Source organism: Pongo abelii, chromosome 20 (assembly GCF_028885655.2).
Source record: "Pongo abelii isolate AG06213 chromosome 20, NHGRI_mPonAbe1-v2.0_pri, whole genome shotgun sequence".
Lineage (NCBI taxonomy): Eukaryota > Metazoa > Chordata > Mammalia > Primates > Hominidae > Pongo > Pongo abelii.
Window position 1 is genome coordinate 8,525,348 of NC_072005.2, and position 17,153 is coordinate 8,542,500.

At 51.3% G+C, this 17,153-nt stretch overlaps 1 protein-coding gene across 1 annotated transcript in view; it reads right to left on the reverse strand.

Annotated features, from left to right (window-relative positions):
• The window catches only part of MYO1F (myosin IF), a 59,372-nt gene that overhangs the window by 4,916 nt on the left and 37,303 nt on the right, over positions 1–17,153 (reverse strand). Inside the window, exons 15-24 of the mRNA XM_024238289.3 lie at positions 16,068–16,153; positions 14,140–14,221; positions 11,099–11,205; positions 10,647–10,745; positions 10,400–10,544; positions 4,495–4,609; positions 4,232–4,401; positions 1,387–1,532; positions 838–984; positions 489–637 (exon numbers count right to left, since the gene is read on the reverse strand). Coding sequence (XP_024094057.2) covers positions 489–637; positions 838–984; positions 1,387–1,532; positions 4,232–4,401; positions 4,495–4,609; positions 10,400–10,544; positions 10,647–10,745; positions 11,099–11,205; positions 14,140–14,221; positions 16,068–16,153 — 1,246 coding nt within the window. The remainder of the gene's footprint in view (positions 1–488; positions 638–837; positions 985–1,386; positions 1,533–4,231; positions 4,402–4,494; positions 4,610–10,399; positions 10,545–10,646; positions 10,746–11,098; positions 11,206–14,139; positions 14,222–16,067; positions 16,154–17,153) is intronic.

Consider the following 17,153-nt stretch of genomic DNA (forward strand, 5'->3'; position numbering starts at 1 on the left):
TTCTTTAAAAGTCTCTCTCTCTGGCCGGGGGTAGTGGCTCACGCCTGTAATCCCAGCACTTTGGGAGGCCGAGGCGGGTGGATCATGAGGTCATGAGTTCAAGACGAGTCTGGCCAAGATGGTGAAACCCCGTCTCTACTAAAACTACAAAAATTAGCTGGGCGCGGTGGCAGGCGCCTGTAATCCCAGCTACTCGGGAGGCTGAGGCAGGAGAATCGCTTGAACCCGAGTGGCGGAGGTTGCGGTGAGCCAAGATCGTGCCACTGCACTCCAGCCTGGGCGACAGAATGAGACTCCGTCTCAAAAACAAAACAAAACAAAAAAACTCAAAAAGAGTCTCTCTCTCCCTCTCTCTGTAGACCCTCCCCTTCCTGGCCTTCGTCCACTCTTAACCAGCCTCGCTGGCCCCGCCCCTCCCCCGTCCCTGAGCCCTTCATTGGTCCGCTCTCTTGCCCCGCCCCCTCTGCCCTAGTTCCGCGCAGACTCACTGGAGCTCTTGGGCAGCCCATCGCCCACGCTGACCGTGAGGGTCCGACCGCCAACCTTGAGCACTGCCAAGTCGCCGAAGCCGCGGGCAAAGGTGACGCTGCGGGTGCCGCCACCGCCCCAGCCCTCCTTCTTCACCCGAAACTGTAGTCTATGGGGAGAGAAGAAAACTTGGGGGCGCTGGCCAGGTTCCCCCGCTCCACCCCACTGTCGCTGGTCCGGGGCAGGGGCGGGGCCGGGGCCGGGGCCGGGGCCGGGGCCGAAGCGCAGTTCGGCCGGGTCTGTGGGGCGGGAGAGGGTGCGCCGCGCCGAGACCACCCCGAGGTGGTGCTGGGGTTGGCGGGGCCGTACGTGTCGCTGAAGGTGAGGGGCAGGGGCCTCCGCGTCGCCTCCTCGAAGCGCTTGCACAGAAGGCTGACAAACTCGGTCTTGAAGACGCTCTCCAGGAAGCTGTCGGCGGCGTCCTCTTGGAGGATGAAGAAGTCGTCCTGTCGCGTGCTGGGGAGGGGCGGGTGAGAGCGTCAGGTGGGACACAGGTGAGGGCGACAGGTGAGAGTGACAGATGAAGGTGGTTGAAGGTGGATTTAGGGAAGGGTCAGTTAAGGGCCAAGTCAGGGGTGACCAGGTAGGAGAAAAAGGGGGATGTGGCAAGGAGTGGAAGAGGTGGTTACAGAAGAGGGCCAGGTGAGGTCTAGTAAGAGGGTAAGGTGCAGGACAGAAGCTTTTGGCACCTAAGGATCATGAGCATAGGAGGCAGGTGAACATGACAGGTGGGACCAAGAGAGGGCTACAGGCATGGCACCAGGTAAGATTGTCAGGGTAACAGATGGGGTCACTAGAATGAGGGCAGCCAGGGGACAGGTGAGAGTGACTCTGCGGCAGGTAGGGACCTGGCTTCACCTGAGGGAGACTCCCCGCAGAGCCTGGATGTCCAGCTTCTTCTTCAAGACTTCACACACCTGGCCCTTCTCAGGTCCCTTCTTCACTTTCTCTCGCCCAATCACATACACACACTTGGGCGTCAGGATCAAGTCCCGCTTGATGGGCTGTGGGGATGCAGGATTAGAGGCCGATGCCTGTAGCCTGGCCAGCCTGGCCACAGAGCATCCACCCCAGGCAGAGGAGTGGTGCTGGCAGGTCAGGTGAGGAAGGTGGGAGCCCTCCAGGTGAAGGTGTATGAGTCGTCTGTTTTGTAGACAGGGTCTCTGTCGCTCAGGCTGGAGTGCAGTGGTGCCATTATAGCTCACTGCAACCTCTCCCTCCTGGGCTTGAGTGATCCACCTGCCTCAGCCTCCTGAGTAGCTGGGACCACAGGTGCACACCACCATGCCCAGCTAATTTTGGTATTTTTTGTAGATTCAGGGTTTTGCCCTGTTGCCCAGGCTGGTCTTGAACTCCTGAGCTCAAGCAAACTGTCCTCCTTGGCCTCCCAAAGGGTTGGGATTACAGGTGTGTGCCACCACGCCTGGCCATGAGTTGTTATAGAAGACACAGAAGGAGGGCTGGGCACCATGGCTCACGCCTGTAATCCCAGCACTTTGGGAAGCCGAGGCGGGCGGATCATGAGGTCAGGAGTTTGAAACCAGGCTGACCAAGATGGTGAAACCCGTCTTTACTAAAAATACAAAAATTAGCTGGGCGAGGTGGTGGGCACCTGTAGTCCCAGCTACTCAGGAGGCTGAGGCAGGAGAATCGCTTGAACCCAGGAGGCTGAGTTGCAGTGAGTCGAGATCCCGCCACTGCACTCCAGCCTGGGTGACAGAGCAAGACTGTCTCAAAAACAAACAAACAAAAAATAACAGATCGGGCGCGGTGGCACACGCCTGTAATCCCAGCACTTTGGGAGGCTGAGGTGGGCGGATCGCGAGGTCAGAAGATTGAGACCATCCTGGCTAACACCATGAAACCCCATCTCTACTAAATATTCAAAAAATTAGCCAGGCGTGGTGGCACATGCCTGTAGTCCCAGCTACTTGGGAGGCTGAGGCAGGAGAATCGCTTGAACCTGGGAGGCAGAGGTTGCAGTGAGCTGAGGTTGTGCCACTGCACTCCAGCCTGGTGACATAACAAGATTCTGACTCAATGCACACACACACAAGAGCAAAACTCTGTCTCAAAAAAACAAACAAAAAACGAAAAAAGAAACGAGGTCAGATGGGAATGTGTTGGTTGGTTGGTTGGCTAGAAAAGAGTGTTTGGGTCAGTGAACAGGTGCTGGGTAGGTAAGGCACCTGCTGGAAATGGGTTCCCGGGCCAGACGAGAGCACTTAGACCAGGTGAAAGTACTTGGGTCATGTGACTGTAGCCAGCTCAGGTAAAGGTATTATGGTTCAGGTGAGGGTGTACAAGTTAGGTAAATAGGAGTATCTGGATCATGAGAGGAAGTGAGCAGGTGTGTATCTGAACTCTATGAGTTTGTACAGGAAGGCAGGTGAGGGTGTACCTGGTAGAAGGGTGAATGTGCAAGCCGGTTGAGCGGGCCTGCGGTCAGAGTTCTCTGGGTCTAGTGGGGATACCTGTCTCGGTGAAAACATTTTAGGTGATGGTATACACGTCACGTGAGAGGGCATACCTGCCACATAGACCTGTCCAAAGCAGGTGGGTGGATTAGGTGAAGGTACCCAATACTGTATGTCTGGTATGTGAGGTTGTACAGATCATGTGAGGAGGCACCTGCCACATAAACTTGTCCAAGGTAGGTGAGGGTGTCCAGGCCATATGAGACTATCCATCCAGGTAAAGATGGTATATAGGTAATCTCAGTGTGTACCTGCCACACATAGGCCTCTCTAAGGTGGGGTAGGGTGAGTTACTGGGCTAGGTGACTCTCTGGGACATGAGATATGGGTCAAGTGAGTGTGTACCTGGCCCGCCCAGGTACAGGTGAGGGTAAACAGGCCAAGTCTGGGTGGACCTGTGGACAGGAGAGTCCAGGCTAGGTGATTAGAGTACACCTAGGTTCAGGGCTGTCTGGGGCAGAAGAGGATGTGTCTGTTGGTGGAGGTGCCCAGCTGTCTATGCCAAGCATGAATGCGCGGGTCAGGTGGTGTATCTGTAGACAGCATGTACCTATGGACTAGGCTGCCTGGGCCAGGCGAGAGTGTACCTGTGGACAGGTGTATCTGGGCCAGGTGAAGGTATATCTAATTTCCAGGTTGAAGGTAGAGTGTACCTAATGGATGGGCGTGTCTAGGATAGGCAAGGGTGGCTCTGTGGTTGGGGCTTCTGGACAAGGTGAATGAATGTGTGATTGTTGAAAGATGCATCTGGCCCGGTGAGGGTGTATCTGACAGGTGTGTCTGGGCTACAAGTGCATGTTTGATGTACAGCTGTGTCTGCCATACTTGAGTGTATACCTGTGGGCAGGTGTGTCTGTGCCAGGTAAGGATGTATCTGTGATGGAACAGATTGATCTAGGCTGGGGGACAGATACCTGTGGGTAGGTGTGCCTGGGCTAGGTGAGGATATACCTGTGATGGAACAGATGGATCTAGGCTGGGGGATAGATACCTGTGGACAGGTGTGTTTGTGCCAGGTGAGGGTGTACCTGTGATGGAACAGATGGATCTAGGCTGGGGGATCTATGCCTGTGGGCGGGTGCTTGTGGGCCAGGTGAGGGTGTACCTGTGATGGAACAGATGGATCTAGGCTGGGGGATATCTGGCTGTGGGCAGGTGCATCTGGGCCAGGTAAGAGTGCCAGGCTGTAGCCAGGGTCTTGCTGTGGCCACCCACTAGTGCCTCACCTTGAAGCGGCGGTCGTACTTGGTGACCGAATCGGCGAAGTCCACCCGCTCCCTCTTGCCCAGGAACTGACGCAGCTCGGGCCGCTCCTCCAGCCCCAGGTAGTCCCCGACGAAGTTCCGATTGATGCTGTTGCGCCTCCGCTCCTTCTTGTTCAGCAGGATGTTGGAAGCTGCGGGGACAGAGGGTGGAGGGCAGAGCTCCTGACACAGCTCCTCCACGTCCTTGTGCCCCCACTCAGCGCCGTTTACCTGAAGCCCCTCACCTTCCTCCCGCATCTCCTCGTACTTCCGGACAGCCACGTGGCGCCGCCAGGCCTTCTGGATGGTTCGAGCAAAGCCGTCGAACTTTCGCTCTCGCATCTCCTCCAGGAGGAAAAGCTGGGCGGGGGTCGTTGGGGGCAAGGGTGAGTCCTGGTGTCTCCCCAGGGGCTGCAGTTCCGGGTTTTCCCTGGGCTCACCCTACTCACATGTTTTGCTCACCCACCCCCACACATGTGATAATTTTTTTTTAAGAGGCAGGGTCTTTCTAGTGACACTCGTTCAAAAAGAAAAGAAGAAAAAGGGGCCAGGCCCAGTGGCTCACACCTGTAATCCTAGCACTTCGGGAGGCCGAGGCGGGTGGATCACCTGAGGTCAGGAGTTTGAGAGGAGCCTGACCAACATAGTGAAACCCCATCTCTACTAAAAATACAAAAAGAAATTAGCTGGGCCTGGTGGTGGATGCCTGTGATCCCAGCTACTCGGGAGCCTGAGGCAGGAGAATCACTTGAACCCGGGAGGCGGAGGTTGCAGTGAGCCAAGATCGCACCATTGCACTCCAGCCTGGACAACAAGAGGGAAACTCCATCTCAAAAAAACAAAAAACAAAAACAAAAACAAAAAAAGCTGGTGGCTCATGCCTATAATCCCAGCACTTTGGGAGGCTGAGGCGGGAAGATCACCTGAGGTCGGGAGTTTCAGACCAGCCTGATCAACATGGAGAAACCTCGTCTTTACTAAAAATATAAAATTAGCCGGGCATGGTGGCACATGCCTGTAATACCAGCTACTCAGGAGGCTGAGGCAGGAGAATCACTTGAACCTGGGAGTTGGAGGTTGCGGTGAGCCGAGATTGTGCCATTGCACTCCAGCCTAGGCAACAAGAGCAAAACTTCATCTCAAAGAAAAAGACAGGGTCTCGCTCCGTCGCCCAGACTGCAGTGTGGTGGTGCAGTCACAGCTCACTGCAGCTTCAACCTCTTGGGTTCAAGTGATCCTCCCACCTCTGCCTCCTGAGTAGCTGGGACTACAGCTGTGAGCCACCATGCCCAGCTAATTTTGTGGTGATGTGGTCTTGCCATGTTGCCCAGGCTGGAAAAATTTTTATCTTCCTCCAAATGACAGGACCTCCCTGTGGGTCTCTCCCCATGTGGGGTACACACTTCTGCATTACATGATAACAGTGAGTCTCTAGCTTCAGATCACAGCTGTGCCACTTACTACCTGTGTGCTTTTGCAAGAAACAGTATGACGTCACGGTTTCTTACACTGTTACTATACACCGTCCACCAGGTACACTCCCGTGTCAGACATGGTAGAAATAGGAACCAGTGTGCATCTTGGAAAACCAATAAAATACAGTAAAAATGAAAATGTGGCTGGGCGCAGTGGCTCACGCCTGTAATCCCAGCATTTTGGGAGGCTGAGGTGGGCGGATCATCTGACGTCAAGAGTTTGAGACCAGCCTGGCCAACATGGTGAAACCCCTTCTCTACTAATAATACAAAAGTTAGCCAGGTGTGGTGGCGCACACCTGTCATCCCAGCTACTCGGGAGGCTGAGGCAGGAGAATTGCTTGAACCCAGGAGGTGGTGGTTGCAGTGAGCGGAGATTGTGCCACTGCACTCCAGCCTGGGCGACAGAGTGAGACTCAGTCCCCCGACCCCTGAAAAAAGGAAAGAATGAAACTCCATCTCAAAAAAAAAGAAAAAGAAAATCTGATGTGTAGGACTGTGATGTGACTAGCAACTGTGTGGTTGGGCAGTGTACAACCTGCACAGCCATCCGTGGCAGGCCCAGAAAGGAAGCTTTTGCAGGAAGCAGCGAAAAGGGTTTTGAGTTGTAAGAGTCTAGACCCAGAGGGGACTTAGAGAATGAATTACATTACAGCAAGTCAAAGTACAAAGTCTAAGAGGAATGTCTACTCATTTGGAATAATAGCAGGTGAACAAGGTGAGGAACCTACTGGATATTAAAATACTGTAAATCTGTACTAATAAAAACAATAGCATGCCTGTCAGAGAATAGAACGATTAACTGGAATAGGGCAGATGCTTGAGAAACATCCTAATTCAAAGAGAAACTGTGATCAAAGGAACAATATTGTCAATTAATGAAGATGGGAAATAATGCAAATATAGGCCGGGTGCGGCGGCTCATGCCTCTAATCCCAGCACTTTGGGAGGCTAAGGTGGGAGCATTGTTGAGCCCAGGAGTTCAAGACCAGCCTGGGCAACATAGAAAGACCTCGTCTCTACAAAAAATAAGCAAAAATTAGCCGAGAGTGACGGCGTGCATGTATAGTCCCAGCTATTTCAGAGGGTGAGGTGGGAGGATTCTTTGAGCCCAGGAGGTTGAGGCTGCAGTGAGCTATGATTGTGCAACTGCACTCCAGCCTGGGAGAGAGAGTGAGATCCTGTCTCAGAAAAAAAAAAAAAAAAAATATATATATATATATATATATATATACACACACACATACACACACATATATATTTATATATGTATATAGATGTATATGTATATATGTATATATATATACACACACACACACACACACACACAATTGGGCTTTATTTAGAAAAATTAGCACTTCACCCAGAGTGCTTTCACAAGTCCATAGATAGCACATTGCTGCTAAGAGCCTTGCTGCCCGCTCTGCTGACCAAAATAGTTTTAATTTTTTCAGAGACAGGGTCTTGTTCTGTTTCCCAGGCTGGAGTGCAGTGGTGTGATCTCAGCTCCTGGGCTCAAGGGATCCTCCCACCTCAGCCGCTCAAGTAGCTGGGACTAAAGGCACATACCACCATGCCCGGCTAATTATTGTATTATTATTATTATTTTTTGGTAGAGAGGTAGAGATGGGGTTTTGCCATGTTGCCCAGGCTGGTCTGGAACTCCTAGGCTCAAGCAATCCACCAGCCTTGACCTCCCAAAGTGCTGGGATTACAGGCGTGAGGCAGCGTGCCCAGCCTCAGATTCTTGTTCTTCTTTTTTTTTTTAAATTTTTTTGAGACGGAGTCTTGCTCTGTTGCTCAGGCTGGAGTGCAGTGGCGCGATGTCGGCTCACTGCAAGCTCCGTCTCCTGGGTTCATGCCATTCTCCTGCCTCAGCCTCCCAAGTAGCTGGGACTACAGGCACCCGCCACCACGCCTGGCTAACTTGTTTGTATTTTTTTTAGTAGAGACGGGGTTTCACCGTGTTAGCCAGGGTGGTCTCAATCTCCTGACCTCATGATCCGCCCACCTCGGCCTCCCAAAGTGCCGGGATTACAGGCGTGAGCCAGTGCGCTCAGCCTCAGATTCTTCTTTAAAACCTTTAGAGAGTATGGCCATGCCAACACCTTGATTTTGGACTTCTGACCTGCGGAACTGTGAGAGAATAAATTGCTGTTGTGTTAAGCCATGGAGTTTGTGGTACTTTGTTTCAGCCATCCCAGGAAACTATTATAATATACCTGGGATGCTGGGCCACAAAGGCCAACAGGCAGATAAAATGTTTGAAGATGGCCCCAAACCATGTTCATAAGAAAATCAAAATAGGGGCTGGGTGCGGTGGCTTATGCCTATAATCCCAGCACTTTGGGAGGCTGAGGTGGGCAGATCACTTGAGGTCAGGAGACCAGCCTGGCCAACAGGGTGAAAACCCATGTCTACTAAAAACACGAAAATTAGCCAGGTGTGGTGGCAGGTGCCTGTAATTCCAGCTACTTGGGAGGCTGAGGCAGGAGAATTGCTTGAATCAGGAAGGTGGAGGTTGCAGTGAGCCAAGATTGCGCCATTCCACTTTAGCCTGGGTGACAGAGCGAGACTCTGTCTAAAAAAAAAAAAAAATTTACCCCAACATAAGTGCATTTTTGGTTGAGAAAGGCTCCAACTCCATTAAGCTAATTTAATTTCTTGTTTACTTTTTAAATATAGCACAGTTAAACTGTTGGCTCTTTCTCTTTCTCTTTTCTTTTCCTTTCTTTTCTTTCTTTTCTTTGGGCGTCTCACTTTGTGCCCCAGGCTGGAGTGCAGTGGTGTGATCTCAGCTCACTGCAACCTCTGCCTCCCAGGTTCGAGCAATTCTCCTGCCTCAGCCTCCTGAGTAGCTGGGATTACAGGCACATGTCACCATCCCCGGCTTATTTTGTATTTTTAGTAGGGATGGGGTTTCCCCATGTTGGCCAGGCTGGTCTCGAACTCCTAACCTCAAGTGATTCGCCACCTTGGCCTCTCAAAGTGCTGGGATTACAGTTGTGAGCCACTGCGCCTGGCCTTTTCTTCTATTTTCATTTTACTAATTTTTTTTTTTTGAGATGGAGTCTCGCTCTGTTGCCCAGGCTAGAGTACATTGGTGCGATCTCGGCTCACTGCAACCTCTCCCTCCTGGGTTCAAGTGATTCTCCCGCCTCAGCCTCCTGAGTAGCTGGGATTACAGGTGCGCACCACCACACTTGGCTAATTTTTTGTATTTGTAGTAGAGACGGGGTTTCACCATGTTGGTCAGGCTGGTCTTGAACTCCTGACCTCGTGATCCACCCGCCTCAGCTTCCCAAAGTGTTGAGATTACAGGTGTGAGCCACCGTGCCCGGCTTATTTTACTAAAATTAAATTACTGTCGCCCAGGCTAGAGTGCAATGGCATGATCTTGGCTCACTGCAACCTCCACCTCCTGGGTTAAAGTGATTCTCCTGCCTCAGCCTCCTGAGTAGCTGGGATTACAGGTGTGCACCACCACGCCCGGCTAATTTTTGTACTTTTAATAGAGAAGGGGTTTCACCGTGTTGGCCAGGCTGGTCTCGAACTCCTGACCTCAAATGATCCACCTGCCTCAGCCTCCCAAATTGCTGGGATTACAGGTGTGAGCCACTGTGCCTGGTCAGTAAAATTATTTTCATCAGGATCATTTTCTTTCTTTTATAAATATTCAGTCTGTCTTTGTTGTTGATGTTCTTATAAGTTTACCACTAAGCATCTGCTGTTGTGAATTTCATTATTTCTACCCCGTCCGTCTTCTCCAAATCAAAATCTATAGACTGAAATTTTTGTCTAAATTAAATTTTACTTTATATAGTCTTTGCTGGTGATAGTTATTTTTCTTTTTTCTTTTTGTCTTTTGTAGAGACAGGGTCTCACTATGTTTCCCAGGCTGGTCTCGAACTCCTGGCTTCAAACCATCCTCCTGCCTCAGCCTCCCAAAGCACTGATATTATAGGCATGCGCTACCACACCTGACTTGGCGCTAGTTTTATTTTGCCTTTTTTCTGTTCAATGTCAAAATTTTTGGTCTGTTTCTTCCAGAGTGTCTCTTTCAGTCTCTCTCTCTCAATCTTTCAATCGCAGTCTTTCTTTTTTTTTTTTTCTGAGACGGAGTCTCGCTCTGTCACGCAGGCTGGAGTGCAGTGGCATGATCTCGGCTCACTGCAACCTCTGCTTCCCGGGTTCAAGCCATTCTCCTGCCTCAGCCTCCCGAGTAGCTGGGACCACAGGTGCCCACCACCATGCCCGGCTAATTTTTTTTGTATTTTTAGTAGAGACACCGTTTCACCGTGTTAGCCAGGATGGTCTTGATCTCCTGGCCTTGTAATCCGCCCTCCTCAGCCTCCCAAAGTGCTGGGATTACAGGCATGAGCCACCGCGCCCGGCAATCGCAGTCTTTCTTAATCTCTCGCTCAGTCTCTCTCAGTCTCTTACTTTCAGTCTATTAATCTCTCAATTACTTTCTCAATTTCTCTCTCAACCTCTCTCTCAATTTCTCTATCAATCTCTCTCTCTCAATCTGTTTCTCAATCTCTCAATCTATCAGTCTTTCTCTCAATCTCTGTCTCCCTCTGTCTCTCTCTCTCTGTCTCTCTCAGTCCGTCTCTATACCTTTCTCTCTCTTCCCCTCTCCCTCCTTCTCTACCTGTCCCTCAAACACACTCACCGACTCTGGGTTCTTGACAAAGACCTTGGTGCTCCCCATCTGGTACTGGTCGGGCTCCATGTTGACTGCCCGAAGCAGGTGCTGGACGCCCTGGCGTTCGTCCCCACGCCACCGCGGCCACGTCTCGGGGGTCAGAATGGCATACCTGGGGGCGGAGGGCTGGGGTGTGGGAGTGCTCGTAGCAGACAGGCCTGGCTGGGCGTTCTGATGAGGGGGATGGCGAGGGCGGGGATGGAGGGCTACTCACCTCTGCAGGAACTTGGCGAACTGGCGGCGGTAGGCAAAGCCGGCTCTGCGCACCCTGATGTTCTCCTTCAGGCCCAGGTATTCCACCTGGTGCTTGACTCTGGTGGGGAGGGTAGGCTGAGTACCCTCGGGGTGGGGAGTCACCAGTCCTGGGGGTGGGTGGGAGGTGCTGGAGGTGGGGGACCTGGGGGGATCTGGATTCATGCTGGGGGAAGTTTGGGGGGTGAGTTCTGTGGTCTGGGGGAGCTTCGGGGGTCAGCCTGGGGACTGGGGTAAGGGATCTCGTCCTGATGGTCCCTTCTGGGGTCAGTTCTGCAGGTGGGGGATTGTGGGAGGGGCTGTGCTAGTCCCTGGGTCATCCTACAGGACGGTCAGGGAGGTGTCTAGGTCAGTTCTGAGGGTAACTGCAGGGCCTGGGGGGGATGAATCTTGGATTGGTTGGGGGGGGATCACCTGTTCTCCTCCCAGTCTCGGGGCCTCTTGGTCTCATTGGGTTTGATGCAGCGGATGTAGTGGGGTGTGCACCTCATCAGCGTGGCCACCAGGTCGTTGGCTTGTTTCTGAGGCAGAAGCGAAGGCAGGGGTGGGTGGAGGGCACCGAGATGGGACTCTCTGGCCCCTCTCTTTTCTCCACCCTGGATACAGTCCCAAGAGACAGAGACTGGGGGTGGGTGAGGGCTGGTAACAGATAAGCCACAGGGGCCAGATGTCCCTGGTCTGTGTGCACCTCCACTAGTGCACACCACACTAGTGGGACTGATATGGGGTGTCTGCCTGACCCTCGAACCCAAGACAAGGAGCTCTCACGTATACCGCACTCACCACTTAGCTTGGCACATAGTAAGTGCTCAGTAAATGTTTGTTGACTGAGTAACAGAGCCCTTATGAGAGCATTTCTTTTTGTCCTTTGGGGAGATAGGTACCTTGGGTGTTTGTTTTTTAGTTTTGTTCTGTTTTATTTTGTTTTGAGATGGAATTTTTCTCTGTCATCCAGGCTGGAGTGTAATGGTGCCATCTTGGCTCACTGAAACCTCCACCTCCCGGATCCAAGAGATTCTTCTGCCTCAGCCTCCCAAGTAGCTGGGATTACAGGCATGTGCCACCACACCAGGCTAATTTTTAGTAGAGACGGGGTTTTGCCATATTGGTCAGGCTGGTCATGAACTCCTGACCTCAGGTGATCCATCCGCCTCTGGCTCCCAAATTGTTGGGATTACAGGCATGGGCCACCATGCCTGGCTGGGTGATTTTTTTTGAGATAGGGTCTCCCTCTGTCACTCAGGCTGGAGTATAGTGGCGCATGATAGTTCACTGTAGCCTCAGCCTCCTGTGCTCAAGCAATCTACTGCCTCAGCCTCCGGAGTAGCTGGGATTACAGGTCTGAGCCACTGTGCCTGGGTGAGACAGGTACTTTGGAGGTAGGGAAACTGTGTGTATGCCTGAGAGGTTTGCCTTGGGTTTTGCATTTTGTTTTATTTTTATTTTTATTTGGAGACAAAATCTCGCTCTGTTGCCAGGCTGGAGTGCAGTGGCATGATCTCGGCTCACTGCAACCTCCGTCTCCCGGGTTCAAGTGATTCTCCCACCTCAGCCTTCCGAGTAGCTGCCAGCACACCCAGCTCCATATATATATATATATATATATATATATATATATATATATATATATATATTTTTTTTTTTTTTTTTTTAGTAGAGACGGGGTTTCACCATGTTGGCCAGGCTGGTCTTCAACTCCTGACCTCAGGTGATCCACCTGCCTCAGCCTCCCAAAGTCCTGGGATTACAGGCTTGAGCCACTGTGCCTGGCTTGCATTTTATTTTATTTTATTTTATTATTTATTTATTTATTTATGTGAGACAGGGTCTTGCTCTGTCATCCAGGCTGGAGTGTAGTGGCATGATCTCGGCTCACTGCAACCTCCACCTCCCAAGTTCAAGCAATTCTCCTGCCTCAGCCTCCTGAGTAGCTGGGATTACAGGCACATGCTGGCTAAATTTTGTATTTTTAGTAGAGATGGGGTTTCACCATGTTGGCCAGGCTGGTCTTGAAATCCTGACTTCAAGTGATCTGCCCGATTCAGCCTCTGAAAGTGCTGGGATTACAGGCGTGAGCCATTGCTCCCGGTCTGATTCTTTTTTTTTAAGGGACAGGGTCTCACTCTGTTCCCAGGCTAGAGTGCAAGGGTGCAATCATGGCTCATTGCAGCCTCGACCTCCTGGGCTCAAGTGATCCTCCTGCCTCAGCCTCCCAAGTAGCTGGGACCACAGGTGTGCACTACCATGCTTGGCTAATTTTTAATTTATTTTTTGTAGAGATGGGGTCTTGTTTTGTTGCCCAGACTAGAGTTGTTGTCACATTCATAGCGAGAGAATGGTGGGTGCCAGGGACTTGGAAAGCAGATAGGGAGTGTTTCATGGGGACACAGTTTCAGTTTGGGAAGATGAGAAAGTTCTGGAGATGGGTAGTGGTGATGGTTGCACAACCATGTGAATGCACTTAATACCACTGAACTGTGACCTTAAAACTGGTTAAAATATTATTAGATAGGCTGGGCACAGTGGCTCACGCCTGTAATCCCAGCACTTTGGGAGGCTGAGGCGGGCGGATCACTTGAGGTCAGGAGACCAGCCTGGCTCACATGGTGAAACCCCGTCTCTGCTGAAAATACAAAATTAGGCTGGGCGCGGTGGCTCACACCTGTAATCCCAGCACTTTGGGAGGCCGAGGCAGGCGGATCACCTGAGGTCGGGAGTTCGAGAACAGCCTGGCCAACATGGTGAAACCCCATCTGTACTAAAATTACAAAATTAGCCGGGCATGGTGGTGCATGCCTGTAATCCCAGCTACTCGGGAGGCTGAGGCAGGAGAATCACTTGAACCCAAGATGCAGAGGTTGTGGTGAGCCGAGATCACGCCATTGCACTCCAGCCTAGGCAACAAGAGTGAAACTCTGTCTCAAAAAAAAAACCAAACCAACAAAAAAACAAAATTAGCTGGGTGTGGTGGTGCATGCTTGTAATCCCAGCTACTTGGGAGGCTGAGGCAGAAGAATCGCTTGAACCCAGGAGGCGGAGGTTGCAGGGGGCCCAGATCGTGCCACTGCACTCCATCCTGGGCGACAGAGCAAGACTCTGTCTCAAAAAAAAAAATTTATTGGATATTATTAAGATGATAAATTTTATGTCATGTATATTTTACCACAAATTTAAAAAATGTTAAATGACTAAAGACCAAACAAAAGTGTATTAGAATAATGGTCCACTTCTGCATTGAAGGAGTTGATGGAGACCTCCAAGAAGCTGGTTCAAGCTCCCTAAACCCAGAGCTGGAGGAAGACCCTGCTGAACAGATGATGTCACAGACAGAGGCAGAAGCCCCAGGATTGGCGGACAGACAGATATTAGAATGAGAGAAACAGAGTCCCGACCCCAGGTAGGGTGGAACTCAGCCCTCCGCAGGCCCAGCTCCCCGTTTTACACTCCAGGCCCACCTTGATCTTGGAGCCGGCGGTGCTGGGGCGCCCCTTCTTGTCTCCATCCAGCTTCTCAGGGAAGAGCATCCGGAGGAAGGCCCTGGGTAGGAGAGGGGAGAGGAGGAGTTGGAAGTATGGCTGGACCTTGGGGTGCCCTCCTCTAGGGGTGGGGCAGCCTCAATGCCACAACGCAAAATATGATTCTCTCAATGTGGAGGGGAGCTGCGATGGGTGAGATGCAGAGGGTTGGTTTTTTTGTTTGTTTTTTGAGACAGGGCCTTGTTTTGTCCTCCAGGTTGGGGGGCATTTGTGCGATCATAGGAACTGCAGCCTGGAACTCCTGGGCTCAAGTCAATGTGTGAATGTATTGAATGCCACTGAATTGTACATTTTATTTTATCTTAATTAATTAATTAATTAATTTATTTATTTCCTTTATTTTTTCTTTGTCACAAAAAGGGAACAATATGGATAAATTGTACATTTTAAAATGGTTAATAAAGCTGGGTGTGGTGGCTCACGCCTGTAATCCCAGCACTTTGGGAGGCTGAGGCAGGCGGATCACCTGAAGTCAGGAGTTTGAGACAAGCCTGACCAACATGGTGAAACCCTGTCTCTACTAAAAATTCAAAAATTAGCTGGGCATGATGGTGGGCGTCTATAATCCCAGCTACTCGGGAGGCTGAGGCAGGAGAATCACTTGAACCCAGGAGGTGGAGGTTGCAGTGAGCAGAGATCGTGCCACTGCACCTCAGCCTGGGCGGCAGGGTAAGAGACACTGTCTCAAAAAAAAAAAAAAAAAAAAAAAAATTGGATTGTGGTGATGGTTGCGCAGTTCTGTGAATTTGCTAAACGTCACTGATTTAGACACTGCTTAAAGTGGGTGGATTTAATGGTAAGCGCTGCTGAAACCCTAATGTGCACATGGATCCCTGGGAGGCATAGGTGCATCCTGGTTTAAAGATCAGGTTAGATTCAGATAGTTCTAAACCTGATTGGTTCTAAACCTGATTGTTCAGATTCTGATAGTTCAGAATCAGATGCAGATTCTGATTCTGGAAGTCTGGGGTGGAGTTTGAGATTCTGCCTTTTCTTTCCCCCTCAGAGATAAGGTCTGTTGCCAAGGCTGGAGTGCAGTGGTGCAATCACGGCTCACTGTAGCCTCCACCTCCTAGGCTCAAGTGATCCTTCCATCTCAGCCTCCCGAGTAGCTGGGACTATAGGCATGTACCACCACACCCAGCTAATTAATTAATTATTATTATTTTTGCTGGCAGAGTAGACAAGTATAAAAAAAAGAATTTTTTTTAAGAGACAGGGGTCTTGCTATGTTTCCCAGGCTGGTCTTAAACTCGGGACCTCCAGTGATCCTTCTGGCTAGGGAGATTTGTATTGGAAACAAGGCCCAAGGATGCCCAGGTTGCTGGTCTAGGAACCACATGTCAAACACTTTAAGGATCCCCGTCTTACTACTTTACACCTAATACTACATTCTTTGTGGTTTTTTTTTTTTTTTTTTTTTGAGACAGAATCTCCCTCTGTCGCCCAGGCTGGAGTGCAGTGGCGCAATCATGGCTCATTGCAACCTCTGCCTCCTGGGTTCAAGCGATTCTCATGCCTCCGCCTTCTGAGTAGCTGGAATTACAGGTGCGCGCCACCACGTCTAGGTAATTTTTATAATTTTAGTAGAGACAAGGTTTTGCCATGTTGCCCAGGTTGGTCTCAAACTCTTGGCCTCAAGTGATTTGTCCACTTCGGCCTCCCAAAGTGCTGGAGTTACTTTTTACATCAGAACTAGTCCACAGAAACACCATCCTGGCCACATAGCCACTCCCCTAGAGTTTGTGGCGAGATGGCAGCTCTGGGGAAGATGGGCTGGTGCTTGGTCCTCCCTCCATCCCCTTGGGGGGTTGTAGCCGGAGGTCCCCAAGCCCGGGACCACTCACTGCTCACTGGTCTGCATCAGCTCTATGAGGTCGGAGAAGAGAACGTCTCGGTTCCTCTCGCAGAAGCCGCTGACGTCGTAGGAGACCTGGAGGGAACAGTGCTGAGGACAGTGAGGGACTGAGAAACCTGGCTGGGAGGGTGGGTGTGGGGTGCTTACAGCCCAGGTGGTCAAGGCTTTCCTGGGGCCTGCTGTGGGGTGAGAGGATCAGGGAGCGTCTACAGTACTGGCTGGGGGGTATCTACAGTTCAGAATAGGGGATGGGGGGCGGGCTTCCTGGAGAGCTGATGTTCAAGTTGAGGTTAGAGGATCGTGGCTGTATCCCAGGTCAGAGGTAAGGGGAGGTAGGGGTTACAACCTAGATGAGCCAGGAGAGAGCTGCAGCTTGCATCAGAGGCCGGGGGGCGGTGAAAGTTATAGCTCAGATTGGTGGGTGGGGGGCTGCAGCCTGGCAGGGGGGTCCCTGGGAGTCAGAGGTTAGATTGGATATCTGTGACCTGGTCAATCGGGGGCCAGTGCAGGGGGCCTGTGTCAGGAGGGTAACAGCCCTGTCTCAGGGATCCCTGGGGGCACTTCAGCCAGGGTTGGGGGCTGGAGCTGCTACCAAAGGTTGGGGCCCTCTGTAGTTCTGAGCAGGGCTTTTGCAACCCTGGCTGAGGGAACATGGGAGCTCCAGCCCTTTTTGTTTGTTTGCTTTTTTTTTTTTTTTTGAGACACAGTCTCGCTCTGTCACCCAGGCTGGAGTGCAATGACACGATCTCAGCTCACTGCAACCTCCGCCTTCCAGGATCAAGCAATTCTCCTGTCTCAGCCTCCTGATAAGCTGGGATTACAGGCGTGTGCCACCACACCTAGCTAATTTTTTAAAATTTTTAATAGAGATGGGGTTTCACTATGTTAGCCAGGATGGTCTGGATCTCCTGACCTTGTGATCCGCCCGCCTCAGCCTCCCAGTGCTGGGATTACAGGTGTGAGCCACTGCACCCGGCCCTGTTTGCTTTTGTTTTTTGAGACGGAGTCTTGCTCTGTTGCCCAGGCTGGAGTGCTGTGGCAGAATCTTGGCTTACTGCAACCTCCACCTCCTGGG